This window comes from Vombatus ursinus, unplaced genomic scaffold (assembly GCF_900497805.2).
Source record: "Vombatus ursinus unplaced genomic scaffold, bare-nosed wombat genome assembly UNPS02014924.1, whole genome shotgun sequence".
Taxonomy (NCBI): Eukaryota; Metazoa; Chordata; class Mammalia; order Diprotodontia; family Vombatidae; genus Vombatus; species Vombatus ursinus.
In genome coordinates this window covers 2,522,443-2,537,600 of record NW_020954702.1, presented here as the reverse complement: position 1 = coordinate 2,537,600, position 15,158 = coordinate 2,522,443, and the positions used below count along the sequence as shown (strand labels likewise).

At 34.9% G+C, this 15,158-nt stretch overlaps 1 protein-coding gene and 1 long non-coding RNA gene across 2 annotated transcripts in view; one reads left to right on the top strand and one right to left on the bottom strand.

Moving 5' to 3' along the window:
• PRDM15 (PR/SET domain 15) overlaps nucleotides 1–15,158 on the bottom strand; it is a 169,835-nt gene that overhangs the window by 36,738 nt on the left and 117,939 nt on the right. Inside the window, exons 13-14 of the mRNA XM_027843599.1 lie at nucleotides 5,834–5,965; nucleotides 1,720–1,851 (exon numbers count right to left, since the gene is read on the bottom strand). Of these exons, the coding sequence (XP_027699400.1) occupies nucleotides 1,720–1,851; nucleotides 5,834–5,965 (264 nt within the window). The remainder of the gene's footprint in view (nucleotides 1–1,719; nucleotides 1,852–5,833; nucleotides 5,966–15,158) is intronic.
• LOC114029241 overlaps nucleotides 1–15,158 on the top strand; it is a 61,072-nt gene that overhangs the window by 43,449 nt on the left and 2,465 nt on the right. The window contains exon 2 of the long non-coding RNA XR_003567459.1: nucleotides 1,329–1,450. This is a non-coding gene — a long non-coding RNA (uncharacterized LOC114029241). The remainder of the gene's footprint in view (nucleotides 1–1,328; nucleotides 1,451–15,158) is intronic.

The window sequence follows — 15,158 nt, the reverse complement described above, 5'->3', positions numbered from 1 at the left end:
AAGGATAGTGAGAAAGAGGGAGTGTTTTTATCACCAGTATTCTATGCTTGATGTAACTGACTTATGTTCCCCTACTTGAGGAGATGGAGGAGTTGGGAGATGAGGACCCCAACAATTGTTTCAGGAATTTTGGGATAGGTGATTCAGCTCTCTCTGTATCTTAGGAGCAGCTGGGAATAGGAAGTAATGGGTCCAGTATTTCAAAAGATATGAACAGAAGAAGCTTTTTTAGAGAATGGATGGGAAAGAAGTTGGGAAAATTATAGTTTTTTAATTCTCCACCTCTTTTATCTTTTTTTCTTAAAAACACCCAGAGTTAGGTTAAAAACATTATGGAAAAGATGATGGAGGATAATGAGCAATATCATCTCATAAAACAGAGAGAAACAGTGCAGGATAAAAGACAGTTTAAAGAAAATTTGGCGAGAGATCTAAGGAAAGACATCCTAGGAGCACCCAAGGATGAAAATGGAAAGCAATCTACAAACAGAAGGAAAATTAAAAGTTCTTATGAAAAAAAAAATTTTTTTTGACAAACTCTTTTCTCCATCAAAAATGATAGAACCACTGCACTTGGACCATAAAATCACAGACCCAAATGTCCTTATAGAGGAGATAGAATGGCACAAAAGACAACAAAAACCAAGAATATATACAGGAGACATACAACAGTGAGAATATTGAGGGACCAATATATAATGTATCTCAAGATGGGGAAAACACCAAACTAGATTTTGCAAATACTGAAAAAGGTGAACAAGAGAATATCAGTAATTATCTTATATACAGGTCAACTGGGTATGTACTGAGGGCATACTGGATAAGAGCATCAGTAGGGAGCAAGTAAACCTTAAGTCATAGTCAACAACATTTTTACTATTTCATAATTAACTAAAAGCTGTAGAGAATCCTGCTGTGCTTGTTTGATTAAAAAAAGGCATTTGATTAAGTAGAATAAGTCTCTTTTTACAACTGAGTGTATCTTATCTATACACCAACATCATCTGAAATTTCTTGAATAATGTTATAGCAGAAATAACCCTGTTCAATGACCCTCTGAAAATAAACATTAAACAGTGAGATGTATGCTTGCCAAAGATATTTGCCAATTCAATGGAAGCAATCCAGTACAGAGTCTAAATTGAAGACAGATTAATTTTAAATAGTGAGTGAGGTCTTCCAGATAATTCTGTTTGCAATCACTGAAAAATATTTGGCCTGTCCATACACAGAAAAAAGTCCAAATGAAAGAATATCTACTGCTCATATTTTAACATGTATTTAGATATATGTCCTCTAATTTAGATGTATGCTCTATTTATACTTAGGTATAGCTGGTATATTTCCTGGCCATCTCCTTACCATGTTGCCCACAAATCAGCCATAATCTTCATCTTGCTCCCATCACTGGAGACTCAGACACTTCACCTGGATTAAGGAGCTTTGATAGGTGAGTATTTGCCTTAATTTTTGCAGAACTAGGTTGCCAACTGGGGGGGAAGAATGGTAGAGGTACACCTAAAGTTTTCCATATCAAGTAGTTGGTTATGAAAAAAAATGGGTTTAGTGTACATTAATTTGTGAGAAAGTTAGATCTCTCATGTTTTATTACCACCAAAACATCAGGTAATCTATTCTGATTATCTTTGGCACCTGAATGAAAAGTTTCCATTCAAGGTAATACAAGCACAAGAGTTTAAATAGAAAATTATATCTTACCTGGCACCGTTTGCAGCTATACTTGTGAGGCTCTGAGTCTGCACTTTCATCAGAGTTGTCATTTTCTTCTGATGAAATACCAATTTTACCAATGAATTCTTCCCTCTGGTGGTCATCCATTAATGCAATGTCCTGGAAAAGAAAGAACCAGTTTATTGTTACCAGTAGAAGGAGACTAGTTTTCAAAATCTTTAATCTTCATGCAGCTGGCATTAATGCTACATAGATGCCAAAAGGGTCCATGGATAGATTTCATGGGGTTCTACAAACTTGTATCAGAAAAAAAAATTACATGTTTATTTTTAATAACTAATTGAAATTTAGCATTTCCTTTAATTATAAATGTAGGTAACAAACATTATTCTAAGGAATCTATAGGCTTCAAGAGAGTTCCAAAGAAGTCTATGATACCAAAAGGTTAAGAATCTCTAGATAAGATAACCTTGGAGGGCCTTCCTGCTCTATGATTCTAATTACCACACTATCTTTTTGAAAATTTTCTCTGGAAATGCATCTTTAAAACTTATCCTGGAAAACCAGAGTCTTAACTTGTGCTTAAAAATAAAAATTCTTTCAGCTATCCAATAAAATTTTAGTAGCTTAAATTTGAAAACTGGCGACAGAGAAAGTAATTAGGACAAGTTCACTGAAGCCACTGTAAAATGAAATTATTAGGATAGGGAACAGAATAGTCTTTGAACTTTTTTTGGCGGGGGGGGGAGAGGCAACTGGAGTTAAGTGACTTGCCTAGGGTCACACAGCTAGTAAGTATCTGAGGCTGGATTTGACTCCTGACCTAGTGTTCTATCCACTGAGCCACCTAGCTGCCCCGCTGAATTCCTTCAATCTTCAAGGATCAGTGCTCACTGAGTGAATAAAATGCTATCATCTTCAGTTTACCTAATGTTCTTGATTCTTCTTAGTTTTGATTATAGTCTAAGTTTTCTGTCCAAAAGCATAACCCAGTTTTCTACAGAAGTCAATCCAAGAAGCTTAGAAAACTTAGAAGGGTATAATTTTAATCAGACAAGCAAATAATTCTAATGAGAGGGAAAAAAGAGAGCTATTTAGAGAAACCAATGTGGATACACAAAAAACTAAAAATAGCTTATTTTAAATGATATGTATAGAAGATAGAAGTAAGAACAGATAGATGAGTATGATCACAAAAGGAAAATGTAGCACTCTAAGAAAGGGAAAATGGAGTGCTAATGCTCAAAATAAACTACACTTGTGGATTAATGGTAAGAATAATTTTAAAAGTTAAGATTTTTTTAAAAGAAAGAACAAAAAAGGGATAACATTAGTTGGAACAGGTAACAGACAAAGAAGGGAAGATAGAACTATTCAACTCTTACTTTGTTTCTATTTTTTCTGCCAATGGACAAACTAGTCCATTGAACTGCATCTCAAAATTTGGACAAAAGATGTCATTTACCCACATGGATTTTCCTATGTGAAAAGATGTAATCTTTTGGGTGATTGTAGGTCTCATTTTTTAAACACCAATATCCTTCTGGTGATGCTGTATGGCTACAAGGAAAGAGCTACATGGTTTTCTAAAAAACAATAAAACTCACTCAGAGGGCAACAGAATGCACATAATGGGTATAAATTCATATAAATAATCAATACAGAATTATAGAGGAGTGCCATAGAGATTCTTATCAGAGAGCTGGTGACCAGAAAAGACATACTGTAACCAAAGTAAGGGATAACTGAAAGGTAGCCCATGCAATTATCAAGAGATTTAGAAGAGAGCCCTAGGGATGTGAGTCGATACTTTGTGGATAATTTATGGAAGATATTTCATAGATGAGCTATAAATCAGCAATATTAGAAAATATAATGATATTGAAGAGATCATAGATCCGTTTTATTATCAAAGTACTTCTCTGCCAAGGAGAATTTGCTTCAGACCGGAAAGGATAGATTAGAATAAAAATGGCTACTGGGGAATTGAAATCTAGGATAGCTGAGAAGATTGTAAGAAGGCATAGAGCTACCTTTGATGAGTTTAAGACACCAGGCTTAGATGAACTACATCTCAGGATAATGAAAGAACTAACTGATGTGATTGCTGAGGTCATTTTGTTGATTTAAAAAAAAACAACCCTGTAATAACAGTGAGCATTTACATAGCATCTACTAAGTGGCAGGCACTGTGCTAAGCACTTTACAAATATATCATTTGATCCTCACACCAACCCTGAAAGGTGGGGGCTCATTACAATTTAAGAAACTGAGACAAAAGGAGGTTAAGTGATACCCAATGTCACACAGAAAGTGAATGAGGCTGACTTTGAACCCAAGTCTTCCTGACTATATTATAGGCCCAGCACTCTTGCCACTGTGCCACTTAAATCTCTACAATTATAGAGAATTGTAGCAAATAAGAGAGATGTTATAGGATTGGAGAAGGACTTATATAATTCTGATATTCAAAAGAGGGTAGGTGGTGGAGTCTGCAAACATTACTTTGGTGAGCATTTAACCTTGATCCTGTATAAAATTCTAGAACATATTTGTTAAAAGAGAGGCAACATAGTAAACTTAAATAGAAAATATAGAGAGTAGGCTTATCAAGTTTTTAGAGGACACAAAACTAGAAGAGATTGCTAATTAATCAACAAATGTTTAATGAGAACATACTACATGTCAGACATTATACTAAGTGTTGGGAATACAAATATAAAGAAATGAATAATCCCTATTTGCAAGCAGCTTACAAATTCACATATACATATAAACAGACTACATAGAAAGAGAATAAATACAAATAAATAAAAAGTTAAATACAGGGTAGTTTAAGAGGGAGGGCACTAGCAATTGAGGATATTCAGTTTGAAATGTCCAATAGGTAGTCCAGATAGAGGACTGAAGCTTAGGACATGATTATAGATTATAGATCTGGAAGTCAATGACATAGAGATGATAAACTCGAGACAGCTGAAGAAGTCACAGAGACAGAGAGTCTAGAGAGAAGAATAAGGAGCCTAGGACAGAACCTTAAGGAACCTCTCCATTTCAGGGTGTGACATGGAGCCACTTAAGGAGACTGAGAATGGCATGGTCATACAAGTAAGAGAACCAAGAGAGAGCAGTGTTGTGAAAGCCCAAAGAGAAGAGGTTATCTGGGAATAAGAAGCGGTCAACAGGATCAAATAAGATGATACTCAAAAAAAGCCATGAGATCTGACAATTTAGAGACAATTGCTAACTTTGGAGACAGCAGTGTCAGTCTAGTGCTACGAAGCCAGATTTCAAAGGGCTAAAAAAAAAAAAGTGAGAGGACAGGAATCGAAAGCAGTGATAGATAGCTTTTTCTAGAAGTTTGGTCGAAAAAGGGAAGAGAAAAATGATAAATTGAGGGAATAAATTGAGGGTAAGATCTGGTGAAGATTTTTGAAGGGAATATTGGGAGAACTCAGCTGAGTATTCATCTACTCCATCTTGGTTCCTCTTGAAGAAGTCTCTTCTTGGTCCATTTTCAAATACTCACCTCATGGATCTTTTGGAAAAATGATTCAAATGCTTCCCTTTTAATGTCTATCCATTTATTTTCTTTGAAGAGTAGGATCAGATTTGTAGAAGTGTTATTTGTGGGTACCAACCATCCTTTTTTAAATGATCACATTATTAGAATGTAACCACTGAAAGCCTGTGCTAATCTGCAACTATTTCAAAAAAGTTAATAAACTATGTATATCCTTTGACCCAGAAATACCACTAGACCCAAAGAAATTAAAGAAAAGAAGAAAACCCATACATACAAAATATTTATAATAGCTCTTTTTATAGTGGCAATGAATTGGAAACTGGGGGGGGGGTGTCCTTCATTTAGGGAAAGGGGTAATGGAATCCTATTGTGCTATAAAAAAGAGAAAATTTCAGAGAAATCTAGGAAGATATGTATGAACAGAGATTATATGGGATAGCTCCTAGGAAGGGATAGGGAAGATCGATATAATGCAAAATGTGGATAATATAATAAAGATATTAAATTTTTTTTAACAATATTAATCTAAACAAGGCTGATAATTATTTCAGAATGCTACCAAATCAGGCAATAATCCCCAACAAAAAAGGCATGGAAAATAATGTGAACAAATACCTTAAAATGAACATGAATATGATCCCTAAGCACATCTACCCGGAAGAATTTGCGTCCACAGATCTCACAAGTATACTTCTTATCTCCATGGGTCAAGAGATGTTTATTCATATTACTTCTACATGAAAATACCTATGAGTAGAAAAAAAATGACAATTAAGAAAACTTCTCTGTTCCCAAGACTTGAGAAATACAACTTAATGTCTATTTATACAAAATAACCATCTATAAAATCTCAATAAATATTATGGTAACATCAGTTGCTCAATTTGGCATTGATTTTAATCTTTACTATAATAAGTTAATGACCTTACTATACACAGACAGCTGGTACTCCCCTTCATTCCACCCAAGCTAGCAGTAGGTAGTTCTGACTCCTTTAATTTAATTGCGACCCCTCTACAAATTTGTGGATTGTCTGTCTACCTTGGGAAGAGAGATATTTTTATGGGCTTTCAATATAAGGGAAAAATGAGGAATGGAAATTTTACAGGGAAATTATCTTCTCAAAATATGTGTTGAATAAGAGAAATGTAAAGTAAACAAACTGATGTTTTACCTCACACCTAGAAAACTGTCAAAGATGACAAAAAATAAGACTAATATCCATTCGTGGGACTACCAGAAGATAGGCATAGATACACTGATACACTATGGGTAGAGTTAATTGGTCCAACATTATGAAAACAATTTGGAACTATGCTTTAAAAAGAAAGAAAGAAAAATAACTAAAATGCCCATACTATACTCTATAAATTAAAAGACAGAAAAAAAGGTCTCATACACCAAATTATTGATAGCAGCAATTTTAGTAGTAGTAAAGAACTGGGAACAAAGTAGATGCTCATCAACTGGGGAATAGCTAAATAAACTAGCAACAAATGAATGGAATGGAATATAATTACATTGTAAGAAATAAAGAATATGAAGAACTCAGAGACAGCTGGGAAGACATTCATGAACTGATATGGAGTAAAATAATCAGAAACAAGAAGATGATTGAAAAAATGACTAAAGCAATGTGAATGGAAAGAACAACAAAAAAACCTGAAACAGAATGCTGTGTATTTATAACAATCAAGATTGACCCTGTAGAAGACTTGAGAAAATAAATCTTGCTCCTTACATTGTAGAGGTAGAGAACTATGGAAATAGAACATTGCATATACTGTCAAACAAGTTTGAAATATTAGTTAGTTTTGAAAATTTCTTTTTCCCCTTGTTTCTTTTAAAATCTTTGTGACAAGGGATGACTCACTAGGTAAGGGGAAATGAAGCTGTATATTTGGGAATGGTGATTTAAAAACAAAAGTGTCCAATAAAATAATCAAGAAAAACATCTTTTTATTGGTATGTATGCATGGGGGGGGGTAGATAGAGTAAGTGTTATTCTTTACATGAAATAACACTAGTCAACCAAGCACCTTCTGAAACTCTAAGATGAAAACTCACAGGAACATTATGGTCAAAATCTAGGGCTTCCAGGTCAAAGGAAAAATACTGCAAATATCCAGAAAGAATTCAAAGACTAAGGAACCACAGTAAGTGTAATACAAGATTTGGCAGCTTTCTTTATAAAGGAGCTGAGAACATGGAATGTTATATTGCAAATGGCAAAAGATAAAGGGTTACAGCCAAGAACTCACCCAAAAAGACTGAGTATAATTGTACAGGAAAAAAAACACACCTTTAATGAAATGGAGGATTTCTGAGCATTCTTGATGAAAAGAACAGAGCTGATTAAAAACGTGTTTACAAACACAGGAATAAAGAGAAAGATAAAAATTACAGGTAAGCAAAAAGGAAAATATAAGGATGAAATGTTTCTATTTTAATGGGGAATGATAGTAGCATCCCTTAAAAACTGTGATGTCATCATAGAGGAAGTCAAATAAAATAGAAGGTCTGTGAGTGATTTTTGTTATGTTTTGACGATCTTAACAGAAAGGAACAGGAAGGGAATAAAAGGATACACTAGGGAATGAAAGGGGAGGGAGACATATAATTTGTCGGGTACAAGTAGATGTCTACAAACAAGTACGGGGAGGCTGGCTACCACTTGAACTTCAATTTCATCTGAACTGATCAAAAGAGAGTGTAACATGCAAACTCACACAAACACAAAGAAATTATTGTAGAAATGCATTAAGCTCAACAGGGAGAGGAGAGAATAAAAGAGAAAGGAGATTAAGAGAAGGATCAGTCATAAGTAAAAAAAGAAAAAAACTCAATTTCACAGGGGAGGATCATGAAGAGGGGTGAAAAGGGAAGAAAAAAGGAAGGAAGAGACAAAGGTATAGAGCTATTATTTGGGTCTGAATAAGGGGAAGAAAAGAGGAATACAGAAGTGAAAGCTGTTTAAGGCAAGCACAGACAGTGGCTCCCACTTGGTGGTTCACAACCCCAAAGAGTTCATGCTAAAAATTATTTAATAGGGATTAATTCTTTAACATTTGTATTACATAACTGCAAAATACAATGAATAACAAAGTACCATAGGGGCTTTTTTTTTTTGCTTTTTGGTGAGGCAATCAGGATTAAGTGACCTGTCCAGAGTCACATAGTTAGTAAGTATCAAGTGTCTGAGGCCAAATTTGAACTCGGGTCCTACTAACTCCAAGGCCAGAACTCTATCCACTGCGCCACCTCGCTGCCCCCCATAGGAGCTTCACAACACAATTTGTTGTCCTTTTTGAAAGGGATTTAGAGAAACAAAAAATGTTGGGAATCACTACCATAGAGCATTGTTGATGAGCAACATTTGTGTTTTATACTTTTCATCTATGTAAAAAGGGTTTGAGGAGGAAAGAGAAGAGAAAAAATAAGAGAATAAGCAGGAGTTAAATGCATAAAATTTAAAAATTTTACACAAATTCAAATCAGCGAAGTTTAGAAGGGAAGCAGTGAACTAGGGAAAAAATCTTCACAGCAAGGTTCTCTGATGAAAATCTCATTTACATGACACTATGGAATTGGTTCAAATAGATAAGAATAATGGAGGTTTTCCAAAAGACATGAGGCAATTCTCAAAGGAGTAATCTAAGTTTTTTATAACCATCTGAAAAAATACTCCAAATTTCACTATTAGTTAGAAAAATACAAATTAAAGCAACACTGAGTTTCTAACTCACACACATCAGATGGGCAAAGTTGTCAAAAAGAGAAAATGATAGGCTGTGGGAAAACCAGTATCATTCTCAAATCTACCTACCCTGGCCCTAACCTCTCTCTGATATCCAATCTCGAATCTCTGATTGCCTTTCAGACATCTCAAACTGGATGTTCAGTGGATATCCTAAATTCAACATATCCAAAACAGAACTTATTATCTTTTCCCCCTAAAATCTTTCCCCCTCCCAAGTTTCCTATTACTGTTAAGGCAACACAATCCCTGCCCTTCCCCTAATCCCGTCATCACTCTGGCTTGAAACACAGGTGTCATGCCTGACTTCTCACTACCTCTCACCTCCATATAAAATTTTGCCAAGCTAGGTCAATTTCACCTCTGCAACATCTCTTGAATATGTCTTCTCACCTCTGATACCGCAGCCTTCACTGTGTGCAAGCCCTTATCACCTCACACTTGGATGACTGCAAGAGCCTTCTGGGTTGTTCTGCTTGCCTCAAGTCTTTCCCCCACTCCAATCTATCCTCCATTCAGGAGCCAAAGTGATTCTCCTCAAGTGCAGTTCCAACCATGTCACCCCTCTACGTGATGAACTCCAGTGGATCCTTATCACCTCCAAGATAAAATATTTTTGTATTTGTTGTTCAGCATTCAGCACCCTTCATAACCAGCCCCCTTCTACCTTGCCAATCTTTTTACACCTTATTTCCTGACATGTACTCTTGATCCAGTGACATTGGTTTCTGGGCTATTCCACAAACAAGATATTCCATCTCTTGGCTCTGGGCATTTTCTCTGGTCGTCCCCAGATCCAGAATGGTTTCTTTTCTCGTTGCCTACTGGCTTCTTTGGTTTCTTTCAAGTCCTAACTAAAATCCCATTTTCTACAGGAAGCCTTTCCCAACCCCTCTTAATTCTAGGGTCTTTCTTCTTTTATTTCCTGTTTTTATAGCTTGTTGGAACATATCTGTTTGCTTGTTGTCTCCCCCATTATATTGTGAGCACCCTGAAGGTAGGGATTACCTTTTGTTTCTTTTTTGTATCCTCAGCACTTAACACAGTATCTAGCACGTAGAATTGCTTAACACATGTTTGCTGATTGACTGACTGAAAGGTACATTAATGTACTTTTGGTACATGAATTTAATGGAATACCATTTGGTTATAAGAAATTAAGAAATGGTTTCAGAGAAACCTGGAATGATGTATGTAGACTAAGACAGACTGAAGCAAAGCCAACCAGTAAAATTATATATACTATAACACTAACATTTAAAAATAAACAATTTTGGTACTTAAGAATTTAATGATCAATCATGATTCCAGAGGAATGTCAATGCTATTCACCTCCTGATGGATGCACTAATATGCAAAATGATACATAGCCAATATGGAAATGCGTTTTGCTTATGTGTTATAAGGTTGTTTTTTGTTTGTTTGTTTTATTGCTTTTTTAAATTAATTCAGAGGAAGGTTGGAGGGAGAAAAGTCCATTTGATAATTTTTTAAAAATTAAAAAGTCTAACTTTGAAATGTTAAAAGTGATCAAACAGAAGAAGACAATATAAGGCTTATCTCCCAGAAAACACAACTACCACATCCCTCAATGTTGTCCAATTCCATTGCTTCTCCCTTTGCTGTATAAGCCTTTACTCTTTGGAGCTGCACCTCATGGCTGTTATAATCTAAATTAACGGTTACCCACAGCAGCTACATAGATGTTAGTGGAAGGAGTTTCTATCTATTCCCTGCCTCCCAGATCATCTTGTGGTTATGGCAGGTACTCCATGAAAGGCAGGCTCTGCATTTAGGGACACAGTGAGCATGGAACAACAGTTCTACTCCCCATTTTTAATTTTGCATAAAATCTTCCACTTTTTGAAATCAATTTGGATGAGATGACTGTAGGAGTTAGTCACAAAAAATAAGCAGGTACAGAGGGTTTGGATCTGGATCATAGATATCATTTTATCACCTTTCCCCCAAAGCTTACCCATCTTCCTAACTTCTCTATGATCATGAAGGCCAACATCCTTCCAGTTACACAGGGTTTCATAACTACTCTGCCATGTTGTTCTCCTCACTTTACCTCAGACCACATCCACATATCCCATTGTCAAATCTTGTCAGTTATACCTCCAGATTTCTCACATCTGTTTCTTCTCTTTACTCATATAGCCACCACCCTAATAATTTTAACAATAACAATAGCTAACATTTCTATAGTACTCTAAGGTCTATAAAGTGTTTTTACAAACCTCATTTGATCCTTAGAACAACCCTAGGAAATAGGTACTGCCATCACCCTAATTTTACAGATGAGAAACAAAGACACAAAGAGGTTAACTGATTTGCCCAGGGTTTTACAGATATTAAATACCTGAGGCTGGATTTGAACTTATGTGTTCCTGACTCCAAGTCCAATGCGCAGACCACTGTACCACCTAGCTACCTGACCCGAGTATAGATCCTCATCATCTTTCACCTAGAATATTGCAATGGCTCTGCAATTAGTCTCCCTGCTTCATCTCTTTCCGTTATAGTCCATCTTCCACACAATTGTCAAAATGATTTTCTTAAAGCATAGGTCTGACCATGGTATTCCCCTACTCTATAAACTCCAGTGGCTTTCTATTGACTCTAAGATCAAATATTATCTTATCTTAATATCATTCTTTTAATTTCTATTTTAGGTATGTTTCACAAAACACCTAATTATTAGCACAGTGGTTCACATATTTAATTCATAAATGGGAAAATATAGACATCGAGTTTACGTGCTCAAAAACTTTTTACTTATGGGGGACATCAGTACTGTGTATGAGGAACAGCAAGAAAGCCAATTTGGCTAAAATATACAATGCAAGAAGGGGAATAATATGTAATGAGGCTAGGAAGATACATTAACATCTAGTTGTAGAGAGCTTTAAAAGCTAAATAGTGTAATTCATATTTAATCCTAAAGGAAATATGGAGCCATTGGAGTTTATTGAGTGTACCATTATATCCAGAGTACACACATTCCAAGAAGTGCCTAAGATAATCCATTGGGTTACAGGAAGAAAATATTATAAGTTCTTTTTTTTATTCTAAATATACATATAATCTAAGCTTTACTAATATTTAATATAGAAAGTGATACTAGTACCCTCATTTAATATGGTACTTGAGATATCATGACAAGAGATTGGGAACTCCATAATTTGGAAGGGAACACCAGTGGCTTCCTCATTCATCCTTGTCTTAAAGCATATCGTAACATATTGCAGTTTATGCTTGTCCTTGGATTTAGATATAACATTATCTAGTTTTAACTAAACTAACCATTACAAGATGAGGAAGAGGCATTCAAAGATTCCTGCATAGAAAATTTGCTTACTGCTATACTAATAATATGTGCACAAACAAATAGCAATAAAATGACTCCTAGCTCTTGATAGCCAAATTACCAGGTAAAAAACAATAACAGTCTAATCAGATATGACAGAGAGGCCAAAAATTTCAAAAATTATTAAGGAAATTATTTGAAATGTGAATTTTTATCCACTATCATTAACAATGAATCTTGCCAAAAATGTATATTGTATGGATATATTAGCCAGTGATCATAGACTATAACAAAGAGTAAAACATTAAAAATTAGGTTTCTATTATCAAGAATGCCCACCTATTGAATCTCTTCACATCATGTACATACCCTTTGACCCTGTGACTCCATTACTAGGCCATTGATAAGAAGAATGTCCCCATATCCATCAAAACATTTATAGCAGCATTTTTTGTCACAGCAAAGAAACAAAAAAAGATGTCCATCAGTTGGAGCTAAACAAACTGTGGTACATGAATGTAATAGAATATTACTGTGCTATAACAAATGAAGGATGTAATAAATTCAAAGAAGCATAAAAAGATCTATTTGAACTATTACAGAATAAAATTAGTAGAGCTAAGAAAACAACATACATGACTACAACAATGTAAATGATAAGAATTACACACAAAACTCAAAAGTGAGTATTACAAAATTATAAAGAACAAGTACAGGTTGAAAGAAGAGATATGAAAAGATATTCCCACCTCACCTCTTTGCAGAAATTCACAAGTATTGTACACTTGCACATATGTTTAGACTTTTTCAATGTACTGATCAGTTATACTGATTTTTTTTCCTCCCCTTTTTTTCTTTAAAAAAAAAATACTATTTTTTATATGGGATAGCTCTTTTAGGAGGGAGAGGGGTGCTGAGGGAAATTATGGGTAATGTAAAATAAGCAAAAGACATCAATAAAAATTTAACCCAAAAGAATCTCATATTTGCACAGTAAAATAACTTGGAAACAGTTTTCTCATGGGTTTAAAAGTCTTGCAAATATAGATTCAGTAGGTCTGAACCCATTTATCAAAAATATAAAAATGCAACACCTGTTTACTTTTAAAGAACTAGTTAACAGGAAAGATGGAAATTAACTAACTGAATTTAAACAAACACTTTGCATTGTTAGTGGATGGGCCTGAAAAATAAGTATCATGATCAAGAAAGTGAAGCCAACACTGTACTTCTTCCATTTGGATTTAGGTATCATTGTGAGGTATCTTTTTCAATTATTGTGACCATAAAAATGAAATATCTAAATAAATTAATTTAGAACTAATTTCTGAATCAGTGTAACACAGCATTAGCAAGGTTTGTAAAAATAATCAAGTCACATTCTTCTCACTAAAATAGTAAGATTTTAGTGAAAATAAAAGGTTTCTTTTACCATTCATGAAATAAAATTATTTTAAAATCTTTTATAAAAATATTTTAATATATTATCTATTTCATCTTTATATTATCCTTTCTTAATTTCTATCTTTATATGTTTTATGGTATACATAATATATCTGTAGTCTGTGTATTTAAGTATGTTTGCCTATGTAGTGGGAACTGTGCTACATCCTAAGGATATAAAGGCAAAAAAAAGGAAAGAAAGAAACAACACCTGCTAATATTCTACCAGGTGAAATAGTATGTACATATATAAGTAAAGACACTATTAATGTACTGCTGAACCATATGGTACAGTGAGGGGAATAATTTATAATGAGGCTGGAAATGTAGATTAGGGAGAAGCTGTCAAAGGATTTAAAAGCCACAGAGGAGTTTATATCTAAGTCTAAAGGCAACAGGGAATCACTGAAATTTACTGAACAGAAAAGTTATATGCACTTAAGGAATGGTCTAAAATGGTGGTAATGTGAATAAAGAGAAAGGGTCAGATACAAGACATGATGTGGAGGTAAGACATGGCAAGATTTTGCAACTAATCAGATATCTTGGAGTGAGGAAAAGTGAGTTGAGGATAACACTGATGCTGCAAATTTACATAACTGGAAGAATGGTGGTACCCTTGACAGAAATGGGGAAGTTTAAAGAAAGAGGCAGGTTTGGGGGGGGGGGCGGGCAGGGGATTAGGGAAGATGAGTAGTGTATTGGATATATCAAGTAAAAGATTTCCTATATGACAACAAAATGAAAACCTAATGTCTAACAAATAGCTGGTAATGCCTGACTGGAATTCCAGAAACAGACTGGGGCTGGCTATATAGATCTGTGGACTATCTACATAGAGATAATTTACCCATGTGAACTGATGAATTCACCAAGAGAGAATGTAGTATACTGTTCAGTTCTGTTGGATGTGTGACTTCCTCTACCTCCATTCACTAGCATCACAATAATTAGATGATGAGAGTTAAACCCTAGAGTTAGGGTTTAACAAGGTCTAAGTGGTGAGAAGACAGTATGGAGTTGAACTCGCTAACTGTAAGTTTTGCAGACATTTGCTCAAGAGTTTAGATTTCTTGACCTTGAGTCATGTCACCTCTGGAAATTGCTGGGATTCCCATCAATTGGGAAATTGCAAGTCTGTCCACGTTTTTCTAAGATCACTGAGCTCATCATTTCTTATAGCATAGTAGTATTGCATCACAATCATATACCACAATTCATTCAGCATTCCCCAATTGATGGGCATCCTTGCAATTTCCAGTTCTTTGCTGCCACAAAGAGGGCTGCTATGAACATTTTAGAACATATAGGTTCTTTTCCTTTTTCCCTAATCGTATTTCAACATAGAGCTAGTAGTGGTATTGCTGGGTGAAAGAGTTACATATAACTCTTTGGGCATAATTCCAAATCTCTCTCCAAAATGGTTG